The sequence below is a fragment of the Cygnus atratus genome, chromosome 19 (assembly GCF_013377495.2).
Source record: "Cygnus atratus isolate AKBS03 ecotype Queensland, Australia chromosome 19, CAtr_DNAZoo_HiC_assembly, whole genome shotgun sequence".
NCBI lineage: Eukaryota > Metazoa > Chordata > Aves > Anseriformes > Anatidae > Cygnus > Cygnus atratus.
Genome location: NC_066380.1, coordinates 4,416,091 through 4,433,921, shown reverse-complemented (window position 1 = coordinate 4,433,921; position 17,831 = coordinate 4,416,091). Strand labels below are relative to the sequence as shown.

The 17,831-nt window shown below is 39.2% G+C and overlaps 2 protein-coding genes across 4 annotated transcripts; one reads left to right on the top strand and one right to left on the bottom strand.

Moving 5' to 3' along the window:
- Window positions 1–38: 38 nt before the first annotated feature.
- On the top strand, window positions 39–14,002 carry STKLD1 (serine/threonine kinase like domain containing 1). 3 transcript variants are annotated; one of them, XM_035555174.2, is made up of 20 exons: window positions 39–176; window positions 600–695; window positions 1,156–1,200; window positions 2,511–2,585; window positions 3,035–3,139; window positions 3,581–3,651; window positions 4,215–4,330; window positions 4,824–4,936; window positions 5,038–5,198; window positions 5,726–5,856; window positions 6,467–6,550; window positions 7,361–7,477; window positions 8,058–8,192; window positions 8,933–9,061; window positions 9,758–9,886; window positions 10,291–10,419; window positions 10,922–11,059; window positions 11,392–11,471; window positions 12,551–12,594; window positions 13,445–14,002. In XM_035555174.2, the coding sequence occupies exons 1-20, from the start codon at window positions 162–164 to the stop codon at window positions 13,521–13,523; spliced, it is 1,992 nt and encodes a 663-aa protein (XP_035411067.1). In that variant the 5' UTR covers window positions 39–161; the 3' UTR covers window positions 13,524–14,002. The 3 variants fall into 3 exon arrangements, with proteins under 3 accessions (XP_035411067.1, XP_035411069.1, XP_035411070.1); XM_035555176.2 differs by lacking the exon at window positions 13,445–14,002 and having other exon boundaries at window positions 40–176; window positions 12,551–12,691; XM_035555177.2 differs by lacking the exons at window positions 39–176; window positions 600–695; window positions 1,156–1,200; window positions 2,511–2,585 and having other exon boundaries at window positions 3,035–3,146.
- REXO4 (REX4 homolog, 3'-5' exonuclease) lies at window positions 12,449–17,581 on the bottom strand. The gene is made up of 8 exons (XM_035555178.1): window positions 17,268–17,581; window positions 16,540–16,994; window positions 16,091–16,246; window positions 15,685–15,878; window positions 15,182–15,270; window positions 14,740–14,814; window positions 14,033–14,107; window positions 12,449–13,311 (listed from the first exon to the last, which is right to left on the bottom strand). The coding sequence occupies exons 1-8, from the start codon at window positions 17,451–17,453 to the stop codon at window positions 13,219–13,221; spliced, it is 1,323 nt and encodes a 440-aa protein (XP_035411071.1). The 5' UTR covers window positions 17,454–17,581; the 3' UTR covers window positions 12,449–13,218.
- Between the last annotated feature and the right edge of the window lie 250 nt (window positions 17,582–17,831).

Sequence of the window (17,831 nt, the reverse complement as noted above, 5' to 3'; positions counted from 1 at the left end):
GGCGGGGCGGCCCTGCTGCCCTCAATAAGCGCTGACGAAGCTTCCTGCGAGCCCCGACGGCTCGGCGCCCGTCCCCCAAATTCCCTGAGGGGAACCGGGGCCAACGGCTGCCCGGCCGCCCCCGGGGGCTGGGGGAGCCCGGCCCGGTCCCTCAGGGGCTCATGGAGGGATACGAGGTGGTGCTGGGGGGGCCGGGGGGCTCTGCCCCTCGGGGGAGGCTGTGGTGGCTCAGGGGGGAAATGGGGGGCGTCTGGGTCCTGTAGGGGGTGGGTGGTGGGGGTGTAAGCGGCCCCTTGGGGAAGGAGGCGCTGGGGTGTACTGAAACAACGAGTATAAAATATAAAATATATAACACAGTAAGATGAAGGGATTATGAGGCCCTGGGGAGGTGGCGGTGTTGCCCTTCTACAGCAGGATGTAGGGGGGAAATTTGAGGAGGGGAGAGGAGGCTTGGGAGGTGCGTGTTGTCCTGCTGCAGGGAGCGGGAGGAGTGCTCTGTGTGGAGGGTCTCGGTGAGAGGGGGGCTTGAAAGGGGTCCCTGCCATGGTTGTGTCACCCCTTGCAGCAAGATGCATTAATATTTCTCCTCTGCCTGCCAGGTAGTGGAGCAGCTGTGGCCTGGGGCGCTGGGCACAATGCTGGTAGTTGAATCAAAAGGAAAAAGGAGTGAGAAGAAGAAATATGTAATAAAGCAGGTGAGAAGGTGGTTGCTAGGAAAACAAGAGTTCGTCATTTCTGTGGGCCCTTTTGATAGTAAAAGAGGCAAACACGGTCTGTAGCTTGGCCGCTGGGTAAGAGTAGGTTTGTATCTTACATTGTGCTGCTCTTTTGGAAATCTGAGGAATTGGATCAGTTTACCAGAATATTGAGATAGAACTGGGGAAAGGGGAACGCCCTATTTAGGTCCATCCAGTGTGCTTTCACCAAAGCTTTCTGCTGCTTTGATAGTGCAGGAGCAGTGACTAGCGGTTGTGGAGTCACTTAAAGCTTTCTGTTCATCTCCCAAAACCAAGACTGTTCCAAGCATTACAGATTGGAGCTATCATTTAAAATTTATGCCAATTCATACGCAATTGCCAATTCTAATCCTCTTGGCAAGTTTGTACTTGTTTCTATATTGCAGTCTCATCTTTGTCTTCTGTTTGTTTGGTACAGGTTGAATGCACTGAAGAAATGCAAGCAAACACGGCCTTGAAGGAGGTATCAGTGCAGGTTTTCTTTACTAGCTTCACTTACAAAGACCAAAGACTTTAACAGAACAAAGTCTTTATCTACAAAGATTGGCTGTGTAAATAGCCAACATACAAATTGGGTAGGACTATCTGAAGGGTGTTATCCCTGCCCTCTGCTTGAGTTGAGGCCAGGATTTTTTATTAGTTCTTCCTGTATTTGAATATGTAGATTCAAGTGGACAGCTGTTCTCAGAAGATCCATTTTTCAGAGCTTGTATTTGTTTTGTGGTGAGGACAAAGAGCAAAGCTCATCATTTTGGCCTTCAAGCTGAAGGAGAACATAGCCTGTTTATATTTTTATTTATTATTGTTAATTTAATTTCTGTCAAGCATGTTTCATTACATGTTCATTTCTCAGAGTTGGGTATTTCATGATGTGAGTAATTTGACTAGTTTCTTCCTCTCTTTTACCTTTTTTTGTGCAAACTTTTTTCAATGCCATGCATAAGAAGGAACATCAGAAATACTGTTAAAATACCAAAAATTGTTTAAACAAAATATGTGAAATAATATCAGATGAATTAGTCTCACAGTGTCCAGTATGCATGATATCTGCAGTGGAAAATAAGGGAGAACATATATCTCTAAAAATGCTTCATCCTATTCAGGATAAGTAACTTCTTTATATACTGAGACTGTCTTTCCTGATACAGTTTGATCCAAATTGTCTGCTGATGCATCTATTGAAATAAATGTAGCTGTGCAAGCTGGAAGCGTGGCTCTTCTTACTTTTTTTTTTTTTTTAATGTCTGCACAGCCACAAACAAAACTAGGACAGTGAGCTGAATTCCTGTTACTTTTTTCATCATCAGCAAATTTGTTAAAGTAACTGGTAATTGTTAGTTCCTTACACTGAAACCAACGTAAAGGAGATAAACATCTCACTAGTGCCATCATACTTTTTGTGGTTTGAGCTTGCATAGGGGTTATTTGAAATAACGCCTACGCTAGAAAAATCATCTTGACTCTCACATCCTAAAATATGTTGTCAGGTTCAGATGTTACAAATTGAGGATACCAATACCATGTCCCTTAGGATCTGTTTGTACCTTGAGCCTCACAATGCTGTTACAGCATTACACCGAGCAGTCTTACTGAAGTATTTTCCTACAATGGCACATGCAAATATATAACAGAGCTTACACACAGAAAGGATTTGATCAGACACGTGACATGAACATGTCAGGAACTGGCTTATGATATTCTTTAGGGTCATTTTCAGTGGGAAGGAGTATGTAGCTATAGACTGCTTTCTCTCAGTATTTTTTTTCTATGCAGGCAATGGATTTGCTAAAACTTCGTCATTCAAACATCTGTACTTACAAGGAGTTGTTTGTGACTTGGAATAATGAGGTGAGAATTAACTAGGATTGGTTGTGTAAAATGTATAATTTTAAGCTGCTTTTGTTCTGTCTTCAGCATGCCTGCATTTAAACAAACAGAACTTTCGTAGGAGGCTATAGGAAACCAAAAGTCCTGTCTTGTTTATTTTCAGTTTTGATTCAGCACTCAGGTGAAATTAATGTTGTTTTTTATGGGTGTATATTCGACTTGAATTGTTCCACGTTGCTTCATATAAGAGATGCTTGGGTAATGTTTTTGGAAAAAAACACAGGTGCTCTATTTTTAATATAAGAAAGTAAATATTGTATGCTCTGTGACAGATTAAACATCTCAGAACACCTGCGTGTTGGTGAACATCATACCCAGTGGTTTGGCCAAGTCCTTGTTTTTATCTATCTTACTGGATATGTTATTACCTGCAAACAATTAGACAATCTTGGTGTAATGTTTTATTACAGATATCATCTTTGTTCCTTTGTCTGGTAATGCAGCACTCAGGCCAAGAAGATCTTTCATCTCTGATCAAGACAAAAAGGCAGAAGTCAGAGAAAATAGCAGACATGGTAAAAAGTACAGAAGAGGCATTTAGTTGAACTGACAGAGTCTTGCTGCTTTTATATTTCTTTCTCTGTATTCACTCTTTCTCAAAGTTTTCCTCAAAATCTTCAAAGCACACAGTTTTGCTGACGGGTGCTTTTGGAAGTTATCTGCTTCTTTGCCCTGAATCACTATGAAGTTTCTGTATCAACAATTAACTCTTTGTGTATCTTGCTCTCAAGCAATTAAATCTTTCCCTGTTTTACTTTTTTATCCATGGAAAGTATGGATAATAGCAATTGTCTAATACACACAGAGATTAGCATATTTATCTGTTTGGGGAGAATAGTATTTCCTTCCACTCTGGACCTTACTTCAATTACAGGCATTCTCTCTTGTTAAATGTTTAATTTCACTGTCATGTTATTGTATTTGTGTTACATTTTCACGTATGTACCTGTCAACAGGTGATGGTGAAGTTCCTGGGACAGATGGTGGATGCTTTGTTTTATATACACAAACAAAACATTTTGCATAGGTGAGTAGAAATCCTGTTCTCATTGTCTGATAGGTCATTGCTCTTTGCAGTGACTTCTGATTCACTGCAGCTCTTCTTTTAATAAGCGGTGAATTTTACTATTCAAAAAGGGGGGACTAGGAGATAGAAATTCTGGGTTTCACGTGTAGATTAATTTTTTGTGACTCCTGAAGTCATCTGTTTCTTGAATTTTGTCTTGAATTAGCCATTTGAAAGAGGTGTTCTCTCTTGTTTTGAATGTGAGGTATGATTGTTAATATAAAAATTAGAATATTGCCCGTCAACGATGCTTACATTTTGGTGGCTGTGACGGACAAAAGTATACTATGTGTAACTAAGTAAAGTAAGTCATTGCATTCCATGTTCAGATAAATTTTGTTGTAATTGCAATTTCAAAAGCATTTCACAGTAAAGGAAGAAAATAATTTTCAGTTGATTACCACTTGTATATCAAAACAAGAAACAAACCCCAAACTTTCTAATGTGTAGAGATGCTGGGAACCTGTAGCTACATATCATTAGATTCTGATTTCACATGCTGACAGAAAATATTTGTGTTGCAGAAATCTCAAGCCATCAAACATTCTTGTGACTGGTGAAGAATCCTTCATGCTTTGTGACTTCAGTACAGAAACACTTATGACTGATGAAGCGAAATGGAAAATAAGAGTGGAAGAAAGTAGGTATTTCTTTTATTTTTACTATATTTATAAAAGATTAATTTATGGTGCATATTTGTTAATCTCCAGAGAAAAATCAGCCAAAGAGAGAAATGTTATCTCCCTCCCCCTTCTCTGCATTATCCTTCTAAAATATGAATAGCATACTCACAGAGAGTTGCCTGGAGCATTAATTGTGTTCACAATTGAAAGCTGTCTATAAGTCTCAAAACTTCTCTGTAATAAATACAGTTGGAATCCTTTTTAGCTTGATGTATATGCAGTTACATCTTGAAAAATGATTTATTAGTTGTAGCGTTTCTTACTCTTTTGTAACATATCGCCAGTAAAAAAACAACAAAAAAACCCAACCAAACAAAAAAAAGACTGTAGTCTCTGCTGAATATCTCTATTTTTAGACATAAAACTATTGCCTGCAGTTCATGCCTGTGCAAGCAACACTGTGTATAATACAGTGTCAGCAGTGTTACCATGGGATTCTTATTTCAACAGATAGCAAGGCTTGGATGGCTCCGGAAACATTCAATTTTTGTTTCAGTGAGAAATCAGACATCTGGTCTCTAGGCTGTATTCTACTTGACATGATCACCTGCTTCATTCTGAATGTATGTAATAATGTTTCATTATACATTTAAAATGTCATGAGCCCACCAGGATATCTGTAAATTTGTGTGTGTAAACTCTACTGTTACTATACTCTTTACAGACGGAAGAGATCACTTCATTGCTGCAGGATCTCAGGCATAATACCAGCCGTCTTGAGGGAGTTCTGCCACTGATGCAAAATGGAGATAACAGCTCTTTGTCTTTATTCCCAATTCTATTTATGATGCTACAGATTCAGCCCAGCATGAGACCCACAGCAAAGTGAGTTCTAGATGCTTTGCCTTTATTGTTATTTCTTGTCCTAAACCCCACATACCTTCCAAAGATAGGGAACGTTAGCTATGGCTTGAAAGGGATTGAATCAAGGTTGCTGATCTTACCGCCTTGACAAATTGAGTTACTACAAAAAGTCAAAGACTTGTTGTCCTTTTAGAAACGAGCATTCTGATTTGTGTAGTTGACCTTTTTTGAAGAGTTGCATTATAAAATCGTGTTGCACACAATTTTTTGCATCTTGAGAATGCATCAGCTTCAGGATGCAATGTAATATTTTGGTATTGTATCTATTTTACAAACAATTAAATCGAAGCCTAAGTCTGGCTTGTTTACAGTAAGCTTTTTCATCAGCGGTTTTGAAATAAACTGTGTAAGTTTTGTCAAAAAATAATCTAGTCTTCAAAAAGCATTGTTTAATTTTTTATATCAAAATGAAATGAAGCCTGTAGAAATATTTCTGAAACTTACCAGTTCTAATTTATTGGTACTACCTTTGTCTCTCATAATTCTAGGGATCTGACTGATGTTCCATTTGTTGGGGAATGCCTGATCGTTGCTGATTCCTTTTTAATAAAACAGAAAAAGTCTTTGTCTCCCTGTGTAATAGATGTGCTCCTTGAGGGAGGAATCGAAAATGTTCTAGGTAATGAGGAAAAAAAGATGAATTTGATTTGTAGAAGATAAATCAATGTGTTTTCCAGTCTGTTAAAAAATAGTTATTGTGTTCCCGTTTTATTTGAAATGGAATGGGATACGCTTTGGAGCAAGAATCACTGTATAGCCTTTTCTAGAACTTTGTAAGTTTACCAGCCATACCTACTGTGCAGTGGGGTCAGAGATCATTCCTCTGAAAATCTGGGAACCACACTTATTTTGTCTGCATTCTAACGTGTTTGCCAATTTATGCCAACAAAAGATCTACTCTGCCTTTTTTCTTGTAAGGATGAGGTTATCTCTTAATATGAAAAGGCTGTCCGAATAACGCATTTAAAGCCCTTAGCCCTGCTTTGATTCAATACTCCAACAGTTCCACGACATATGTGCAAAATACAGAGATTATAGAGGTGAATCATGATACTCTAATGACTGATGCTTAGGGAGAAAGGGTTTCTCTTTCAACAATCCAACAATCACAAATTTGTTGTTTTAATTTATATGGATTCACATCTTGCACAAAAATAGATAAAATTTGAGTGATTTTTTTAACTGTTTTGTATCAAATGATCTTTTTTTTTTTTTTTTTTTAAATGTAGAATTCATGCAGGCTTTCTGGGATGTAGAAGAAGCACAGGCTAGAGCCATGCAGCACCTTGCCAGCTTTGTAGGAGATGAAAGTGGTAAGGTACTGCTTTCTTCATTTATTTATTCTGCTCTTTCCTTACCTTTTGAGATAATGCGAAGAGGAAAAAAAGTCTCCTAACAATGAGAATGAAATTGCTGTCTTCATATTTTTGATTTTTGGAACACTGAAATAGATTGCTAGTTGATGTGATTGTGTTGATACTTGTTCGTAAATGCTTTTGCTGAACAGCGACATGTTTTACTGGACAAGAAAAATGGGTACTGGAAAAAACTTGGTGATGTTTTAATTGGCAACCAAGGGGAATGGGCAAACTGACATTTGTTGAAGAAGGTAATTCATATCAGCATGGGGATAGGTTGTGGGTAATGGCTAGGGCTGTGAGACTGATAGAGCAAACGCTAGCTACGTGTGTCTAGTTTCTGTGTGTCTAGTAAAGCTGTGTGGGTGAACACTATTTTCTCCCACTATCTGCACATTTTTTCAGATCTTTCAGATCAATTTTTTTAAAGCACTGGGTTAACTCAGTTTATCAAATAGCGCTGCATTTTTGTGACAGCATTTTAAAACTGGCATTAGCATATACTATTAACACACAGGGATGTTCAATATCTGTAATCAATAAGAGTAATTTTTATTTTTTTTTCCTTAGAGTTGCCAACCTCTTCAGCACTGCAGAAAACTTTACTGTTCTTTCATTCAAGAATGTTGTTTTACTGTATCCCATCCTTCACAGGGACTCAAATTCATTTGAAACCAGAACTCTGGTGTTTTTGAAGCATAAACATCTACTGAGCAATCGACTGCGTAACTGAATGTTGTTTCAAATCATTTCTCTTCCCTACAGCCTTGCCCTATCTGCCAAAATTCACAGAATTGATCACTTTTGCAATGAAGGCTCATATAGATTCCCTCAAGTTACAAGTAGATGGTTGCAGTTTATTGCTTGAAATTCTTACTCAAGGTACAGTTACAACATTTCCAACCAATGCTGGATAATACAGCCCGTATCTTGTAATGTTAGATGTAGCAGGTAAGGTTTGAAATGGTTTCAGTAATAATTTTAGGGGATAAATTTAAGGTAATAGAGGAATTTAGCCAGCTTTAATAAGAGCCGAGATTCTTGGGGGCTTTCTTTAGGACTGGCATATGTGTATTCCATGTTAAAGTGCAAATTTTAAATCCAGGCTACTGGTCTTACCTGTCTACCGAGTTTGTTTTCATGTTACAAATAAGAGTTTTTCAGTGCTCTGGTATTTGACTTTCAAAGCATAAAAATACAGAAGACATTTTGCTCTCTTGTGTTGTCCGTTCTGTCAGTTTCTTGGCATTTTACTCCAATAACACCTGATAATGGTACAGGATTGAAAGTAGTAAGAAATGTGTTTTGGAAGAAAGAAAATTTGAAGTAATTTTGGAGTTTATGTGAAGAAATAGTTGAATAGCTGTTAGTTGATTGCTTTACTTACGTAGAGAGCAGGAGCTTCAAACTTCATTCAAAGCCACTGAAATTTTTGTTCTGTTTTAATGTTTACTTTTGACAGCTCTAGAACAGGATGTGGTGATGACCCTGGATGAGAATGTGACCATTTCTCTATTAGAGATAGTGAGAAAACACTCTGAAAATGAAGAGCTTCTTTCATTGATCTGCACGTTACTGATGATGATTTCAGCCAGTGGTGGGTCACTTTGTTCATTTTTGGAGGAATATTCTTATTTTTCCACTTTGATAATCTAATCCAAGGTACAGTGCAGAACTCATGACTTCACTGAGATGTGGATGCCCGTAGATATTAGTTTGATGGGGTAATAGTGGTAAGATTTCTTATACTTTCAGATATGTTATGAATAAGTTACACTGCTGAGGCTTCAGGCACTTACTGAGTTGTATGTATTGCAGAGCTGTGCTGTATTTGACTGTTTTAGAAACAAATAAAAGCTGTGCAAATAGTAGTGCTTGGGAAAATGAGGGCATAGAACCTGGATTCTATTTCCGGCTGTGCTGTGGTGAACTGAAACTCTTCTACATTCTGCCTCTATTTTTTTTTTCTCCTGAGATTGTAATTGCTAAATATTTATAGTATTTTTTGTTTGCAGTGTCAATTCAGCAGTCATCACAAGACTGTTTGGAAAATGGTCACAGAATTTCACAACAAGGGGACAATCTGAAAAGACTAGTTTGTACAAAGTGTTATGAAATGTCTACACTTACACAAATAAAGTTACTAGCTAAGACCAAATTTTATACCTTATTTCCTAACTGAATCCAATCTTTTTCTTTCTTCTGGCCTGCTCATGGTATGATGTTACCTGTTTGGTATCACTGGTTAAATATGGTTGGTAGTGCAGTTTGTTGCAAGGAGAGTGACAGGGGCACAAATGCCAGATTTTATACGATATCTTTTTCTCTGCTCCTCAGGAATTGCAGCAGAGAATCTAAGGAAAGCTGGATTAATTTCAGACCTTCTGTCGATTTTAAAAAAATTTCTTCATAATGAACAGATCTGCCTCTCTAGCTGTGCAGTTCTCTGGAGCTTGGCTGTGAGTGGTAAGTAGAACCCAGCAAGTATTGTGCCTAGACTCATGTGACTGAAATGCAGCAGGTATTGTGCTTGAGTTCAGACATTTGTGTTGCTGTGACTGGATTTTTCTTACTTTTTTTCTGTCATTCTGTGGAGATGTCTCCACAGCACTGCTAGAATAACTTTAAATGATCAAGAGCCGACCCCTTTTTATGGGACCACACTGGGAGTTTATGGAGATTTGTTTCTCCAATGTGTTCTTTTATAGGTGTTGTGTTCTAATGGTCAAGGAAGGCTGAAAGCACAGAGTGTGCACAATTGCACTTGGTGTGTTTTGTTTTCTTTGTGTGACAATCTACCTGTTTGATTTATGTTACCAGCTAAACACCCAACCTGTGAAAAATTTTCAGTCCAAAATATTGTTTTGTTTGGTTTCCTGCTGTGATGCCCAAGTGTAATTTAAATGGCAGAGGAAAACTAGTTCCCAGAGAAGTTCAGCTTTCTGCAATAAACACTACCATTTAGTAGTCCTGTAAAATCTGATTTGCATGTTTTGGATTTCTTCCCTTACTGTCGACCATATTAAAATAATGTGGCTTTACTCCAGTGCCATCGCCTATTAGTGTTTGACTGATATAATTTGACTTATAATGAGCTTGTGATGTTGTTACTTGATTAAATAACCCTGCCTGATGCATTTCCTTTTTGTTGTGGTAATTCAGAGAATAACGCGGACCAAGTGTTGCTGAAAAGTGCTGTCCCCATTACCACTGCGGTCATTCAAGAGCACCTCCAGAATGGAGCGGTTACGGAACCAGCTTGCTCGGCTCTGTGGGCATTGTCACTCCAAGGTGTGTTTTCCCCAGGTGTTTATCTTGTCCCTTGTGCATGGAAAAGGCTAGCACGTCAAACACCGCTGCCGGGAGGTTCATGAAATACAGGCTGCTTGGCCTTAGCAGGCTCTGCAGATGGCAGCAGAGTTAGAAACTTGCATCCTCTTAATAAACCCTCCCTGTATTTGCTCTCTGACACTGTAATGAAGCCATTTTCGATTATCCATAGTGATTATGTAACTAGATACTGCTGATGGATACAGCTCACGATAAGGCTTTACTGGGTCTATGTTACTATAATACAGGTTTTCACATTCTTTCTTTGTAACATTTGCTGCATAGTTAAAAAAAACCTTCAGAAACAGAAGTCGTGATGCAGGTGTGTATTTTAAATGTTTGTATTTTCATTTTTTCTTCTAAAGGTTGCTTAACTGAAAATGACTATGAGCCCACAACAATGCTTCTGCTGGATGCACTTAGGATGAACCTGAAAAGAGCTGTGCTGGTGAAGAATGCCTGTCTGGCATTAGCAAGCCTTCTAAGGCTATCTGGTAACATTCAGTAATTAATTTTTGTTAATTGCAAATCACCTCAGAGGTGCTTCTGCATAGTTTAAGAGTTCATAGTGGGATTGAGATTGTCTTCTGCTCTCCCGAGTTAATCTTTTCTTGCAGAACTGGAAAGAGAAATAGTGAAACTGGAAGTGCAGATTTTTTCTTCCCGTGGAGCTGGCATGCATGTCTGAGTAGTAGTAGATCAGCACAGTCTCATTTATTAGTAACTTGAGAGTGTTTTCATTTTTTATTTACAATGTAAAAGGGTGGAGCTCAAAGAAACAATAAATATTACGTCTGCCATGCATGACAACATCTGCTGCATATATGGTTTCCTACTTGGCCAAATATGCTTCAGAATAGCTTTTAGGAAGGCTGAAAAGAATGGACATGATTTCCTGGAAAAATACTACATGTGCTCACAAGGGCAGGGGACTGGAAAGCAAATAATGCACTCTGCAACAACCGATTAGCCCAGATGCATTTGTTTCCCTTTCAGAATTATCAGCTTTCCGATTTATAACGGATTCAAAAGGCAGTGGAATAAACGTGATCAAAGAGGCCTACCACTTTCACTGTGATGATCCAGAAGTGGTGGAAAATATCTGTATGCTGATTAATGAGATGGTTCAGTATGGTAAGATGGTAGTGTTATTTGTCCAGTCTCCTCCCCCACCCCTAAAAGACAGTAAAGAAAAAGCAGCTGCTCAGGCAAATGGAAGTTATTCTCAGGAAGGACTCACTATATATCTAAGAAAGGAGGAGGAATTGGAATTGTGTATTTATCCAGTACTTTCTTGTCTTTGAATAATTATAAAAAGTCCCTGCAATTTATTGATTTTATAACTTCATCTTACCTTGGCTTCCGTTTGCATAGATCCATCCCCTTTCTACTTTTCTTTAGCCCCTGCTAAAACCATTGGAAATTGTACCAGTAACTATAAATTATCCTGTTCATTTACATTATAGATGACATTGTGCTGGACATGGTGTCCCAGAAAATGGAAGAACTGCTGTCTGAAATAAAAAGCCGTTTTCCATCTAGCACGGTATGTAGAAGATACTGGGACAATAAAGGGTGTGTGCTTAATATGCTACACTATTTCTGGTTATGGATTTTAAATTTTTAGGTGGAATTACACAGTATAGAAATTTACAGAAGAATTATGTGTATATGGTGTGAAGAGTGAGTTGTAAGAATATTTCTGTGTTGAAAACAACTAGTTGGAAGACTTTCTTTATGCTCTGTGCTGTAATTTTTAACACAATGTTTTGGTCTCTTGCAGCATTGCACTGCGTTAACTTACTACAGTTTTCACACTAAACAGGCTAAAGTTCAAAGGAATAAAACAAGTATATAGCATCCAGTTACTTTCTCTTTATGAGACATCCTTGGAAAAACAAACAAACAAACAAACAAAACCACTGTGATAGTTTGCCTGAAGGGTTAACTTATATTCCAACACATAGTTATATTGAAAAAAGATAACTATTGAAATACCAGAAACGGGAAAGTTATTCATGCTATTTCATGTGCTATGCTAATATTTCCTTTGTAACATCTTACAGTCAAGTAATCAGCAGTGTTTTTTTTCAGCAAGCCAATATAACTGGTTAGTCTTATAACCTTGCTCTTCTTAGTTATGCATTTAGCCTGCTTATGTAATTCCTCTCAGAGAGAGGCCTACAAACTTGTTCTCTGGTGTCTCTGCACCATTTTAATGAACCGTGCATCTATAAAGTAGTGCACATAAAAAAATCACAAATGAGAAGAAAGCTCCCTCTTCTGTTGTAAATGCAATTTGTTGTTCCCCACGCCACCTGTTGACAGACAATACCAGAACTCTCTCATTCTGGCGATACAGTGTGTGGCATACCACTGCTAAATCTCTGAAACCCATTCCTTGCTACCTTCCACTATCCATTTAGATTATTTAAATCACAACATTAGTGTTCAGTCTGATAATTACAATTGCTTTGGATTTTGCAGAATCAGACCTTACATATGTTTAAAACATCAGTCGTCTTAAAGGGCTATGTTAAACACAATGTTCTTTATTAATTTAGAAGTATAAAAATAATTGAAGCAACAAGGTACTTATTTGACAATTCTCATATTTCTCTCCAGGAGATAATGACCCTTGTGGATACAGCACTTGTGAAACTGCAAAAGTAAAGTAAACTTTTTTTTGTATATAAGATCAAATCTTGTAGACTTCTGGTTCAGATATAAAAGCCTGAAATACTTTGAGACGTTTTTCTCACCAGAAAGATTAATATTGGGCCATTAATAATACATAAACAAGTTTATGTTCCATTGGTTTAGTTACAACTGTGAGACTAACAGCAGTAATTAAGAACTTGCCTTACTTTGTAGACTTTAGAAATATCTGAAATAAACATTTTACCTTGGTAATTTCAGTAAAGCAGTAACAATTTTTTCCTACATTTATCATAATTTAAAAACACTTTATTTTTTTAAACTCAGCGTGTATTTCCTTTGCAGAAATAGAACTGATGAAGTAGTTGACAAGTGCAGCCAAGTATTGTTGAAACACAGTAGTAGGCATTAGGCATATATCCTGTCCAGAAAGGGGATACTTCAGCAGTATTCTTGTATGGCAGCATTCATGTACCATGTTGGAAGTGTCATCTGCTGGTTTTTTGTTTGTTTTTGTATTATTTTATGAAATAGCTGCTGTTGGTTCCGAGTTGCGCTCTCTAAATTTGCCCAGAATCTGACAAGAAAACAGCAAATACTGCAGATAAAAAACACAGCGTAGAATCATTCAAGTTTTACAGTTTGTCTTTAGATTTGTTCTTAATAGCAGCTTCCCATTGCTTTTTCTCTAAGGTGTACAGTCTCATAGCTGCTTGCGCATCCTGAACCTAAAAGAAAACAGAACATACAGAAGGCTTAACAAAACATGGTTGAAAAACATTTATTGTTAATAAACAGCTACATCTCCCATCATCTTAATTAATAAATCCTTTCAAGTAACGCTTCATAATCTTCTTCCAGATGTAGAAGCCCTAGTGTGACTAATGGAGGGGAACGAACATGTACGGCCCACCACGAGGCTATGCACTTCTTTCTCTGACTGTGACTTGGAAAGCCATTATGAAAAAATGACGTAGTATCTTGGAGGTACCTTCAAAATTTGCTCTGCTTTTTCAGTTCATTCCTCTGTTGTACCTCCATTTTTTCAGTGGATAAGAGAGTATCTGCTGAGAATAGGCTCTTGCTATTTTATCTAACCTGCCATAGGTGTAGAATGCTGCTTTTAAAGTAAGCAGTTGATACTTGGGATTTTACTTTTTTTTTTAAACTAAGGATCTTAAAATAGTAATAATTAATATTTAAACAAAATATAGTTGACTTATGCACAATAAGTTTATGAAAGTAAGGAAATAAATGGTGTGAGGCACATAACAGTACGCAAGCTTAGATGGCAATCTTAGTCTGTGATGGTGTCCAAGCAGAGCTTGCTAACTTTCATCGAGAGGACAGAATGAAGCCGCAGGATTCTCAGCTGAATCCTGATCCTAGAGCTAATGTGTACTATCTTACTGATCTACCCAAAAACATACGTTCTGATGAGATACATACCGAGCTGTGCTCTGATGTCTGCACTTGAACATTTAGCAGTCTTTCACAGAGCAGCTTCAATGATGGCCGTGCAGACTGGAAATAAAAAAGATTGAATCATGCTGTCTCACACTGCTTGAAATATATAGATGTGCGTATACATACAGCTTCTGTTTGTGAACTAGCAAGGAGAATTTACAAATTACAAGGATTATGCACATTTGCATGCACTGCTAAGAGGGTTTTCTATGTATTACCATAACCCTAAGACTTATGTTTGGGGTGTTTTATTGTGAGAAACTAAGTATATAGTTATGAAACTTAAAATATCGCCCTATAATCTGAACCTTTACTCCTGCAGTCTCAGTAGACATTTGAAACCATCTGTATTTTTTTATATCCTTGTACAAATTATACTATTAAGAGGGATCACATAAGCCTTACTGTAATTAGAACTGTACCATCTTATGTTGCTATCCAGAGAAGTGTTATGAAGACCATGCAAGTGGTAAAGAATGGGAGAACCACTGAATTTTGTCTACAGGTATTACTGGTAATGTCTGTAATGAACTAAGTGACATTGCCGTATTTCAAACACTAAGTAAGCATTCAATTAGACTTGTTTCAGGTAGTAAAGAGAAACAGAAGCAAGTGGGGCAACCTAGAAGCTGGGATTCAGGAGCCCAGGAGTCAGTTAATCAAGGTGTTCCTTCACATCAGTTTCTTACCTTGACTCTCTGCCTGAAAGGTTTATATTTTTGTGTGTCGCGCATTTTCTTCTTAGGATGATCAAGAAATAGGACCTGAAAGAAATTGTATTTCCGGGCTAATGAGTGCTGTTATATGGAAAGTAACCAAACTGTTGAGCTTTGGAGGCTAAGCAAAGCATGCAAAGGTTTGTTTCATTATGGTGTTTCTTCTCTGGCTCTTTAGTAGCCAAATCAGTGCTATTAAGTCAGCGTGGAAGTTGAAGTCAATAGTATAAGTGAATAGGGCTATACTTGGTGCAGTGTATAAGGACATGAAACTGAGCTAACAACTATAAAGCTGTCATTTCTATAGGAGTTCAGGTGTGTTCATCTGACTAATCTAGGAAGATATATTAGAAAGTTAATCAATTTTCAATGTTTGGAGCCTTGTCTTCAAAGTAAGAAATTTGCAGCCACGTACCTTTAGGTCATTGTGTAAAGCATGCCCAACTAAAATCCTTCCATTCAAGATATCAGCAACCTCCTTCTGAACTGTTTTAAAATCTTCACCTAAAAACACCACACAATTAAACCACCTTCTGTTAGACACCTAAGACACTAAGCAAGCTACAATTAAAACACTGAGTCTTTTTTTGTGAAGGCAATTGTATCTTTGGGACTGTAGTTATATGAATTTGTATTTGACACTGAATCTTCTTGCCATGAAGAGCACAACACTAAAAGGAAATCAACTTACATATTATTCCCACACCATAATTAACAAGTGAATTTCATCTGGGATATCCGTGACCATTCTGTAAAAAAGTACTTCTTCCCACATTTTTTCCTAGCATTCAGACTAGATTTTATTTACAATTTTTTTAACGTAAGTCTAAAACTTTTTCAAGCTCAACCAATGAGGCTTTTGTGGTAGCCTATTAAAATTGCCTTGCTTGAAGAACATTTTTGGGAAAAAACTCCTACCTGTCTTTACATTCTCAGGACGTATGCCACTAACAGCAGTTCTGTAATCCGTCACCTCTTCTGTAGGTTTGACATACTTGTCATAAACGCACTTTCCAAACTGGTTCACAATGGACACTCGAGCCACAATACTGTCTTCACCCTTTGGTCCCACTCCCACCATCTCACAGTCCATAGCTACAGTTCTTGTCAGACTGAAAGAAAAAGGACAGCTTGGTGACACACCTGTTACAAGGACCGCACAGTAAAGTTCACAAGGTGCACGCATTTTCACGGGGAGAACTCAGCAGTATGACTGTCAGCAGACCCAGGGGGATGTCAGCTTACACGTTGCATCTACAAATCAGAGTTATCAGAAGAATCTTGATGCTTCTGCTGTCATGCTTCCCACTGGGATGCCACTCACCCATCAGAAGATTTTTCTTTAACCAGCACCCGCTCCACGGACTGTTCGGATCGGCCTGTTTCAAGTCCCAGTTTTCTTCTAGCAACTTCTGCTGCTTCAGGTCCTATTGCTGCTTCAATATCTTTTGGATCAACATCATCAAACCAGATGTCAGCCCTGGTAAGTACAAATTTAATTCCATTAAATAGCTTTAAAGTGTTTTTGCATCTTTATAGTGTAGGAAAAGCAGATTTTTTTTTTTTAAATCAAGAAATCAGCTCTGAAAAGTAGTCTAGTACTGTCATCTATGCAAGTTTGTTGCCTTATCCAAGGAGGGGCACTGTTCATCTTATTTCTCCCAAAATATAGTCTGGTAGAGTGCAGCTATTTCAAATGTAATACTCCGTACTCCTTACGTACACCTCCTAAAATAAACATTCAAATACATGCATGATGCCTGAAGTACTCACTCTTTGGGCTGCTGCTCCACAGCTTCAGCTTTCCTCTTCTTATGTTTTACATCACCCTTCTCCTTTTCAATATTGCCATTCTTCCTTTTTTCCTTGCAGCTTTTTCCAGTGCTTTTGGTGCCATTTAAATTCTTGTCCGTTGCAACCTTCTTGGATTTTGGCTTAGCCAAAGGAGGATTGTCTTTTGCAGAACTGTTGTCCGTTTTATTTGTGGATTTGGGCTTTAAATTCTTGTCCACTGCAACCGCCTTGGATTTTTTCTTATCCAAAGGAGGACCGTCTTTAGCAGGACTATTTTCCTTTTTGTTTGCGGATTTGGGCTTTACCACTTTCTCATTCCCATTGCTAGCTGGAACTTGTTGGCTGGTCCCCTCTTTGAGCGGATGCTTCTTTTTGGTGTGTGTTTGACATGCAGAGTGGGACTCATCCGAGTTATTTGCCTTTTGTTTCAATAGCTAAAATGACCAAAAGAAAAAAAAAAAAAGAAAAAAAGATTATCTCCCTTCAATTCTACCCTGCTGTCATTTGTTAGAGTACTCCACACAATGCCTCAGTGTGAAGCTGATGAGGGCTCTCTATCTGGGTGAAGGGGCATTACTGCAACGGCATCTCCCTGACACCTGCGCGTTATTTTAACACAAAAACATGTTTTTTAATTACTATATGCGGTGTGGAACTGAACTAGCAAGGAAAACGACAGCATCCCCGGCCCAGCGGCTCGCCCTCACCTCCTGCAGCGCCTTCCAGTTGGCGGAGAACTCCTGCGGGCTGCGGGGCAGGGCCGCCGCCATCTTAGGGCCCTGCGGGGCGGCAGGCTGCGCGGGGCGCCGCCAGAATTTCTTCCTCCTGCCCTTCCCGCGGGCCCCGGGGCTCGGCCCCGCCGCCCCGGGCTTCGCAGGGCCCCGTTTTGCCATGTGGGAATGGGGAACGGGAATCGAAAGGGCCGCGGCCGCCGTTTCCTCAGCGCCTCGCAGCAACGGCCCGGCGGGGAACGCGGCCCCGCGCTGCGGTTCCGGGCGCCGGGGCCGGGCCTGCGCTGGCGGCCCCTGGCGGCTGCGGGAGCGCCCGGTGCTGAGCCGCCTTTGGGGCGAGCCCTGAGGAGGGGGGAGTCTGGGGCTGGGGTTTGAATAAAGCTGGGGTTTCAATAAAGCTGGGGTTTCAGTAAAACTGGGGCTTTCACGAGGGTGTTGTCTGTGTGCTTGGGGAGCAGGTCCCGTGGGCTGGTGGCACCCCGAGGGCTGACCCGAGATCCTGCTTTAGAAGCGGGTGGTAGACCCCACTGTGTGTGCCCT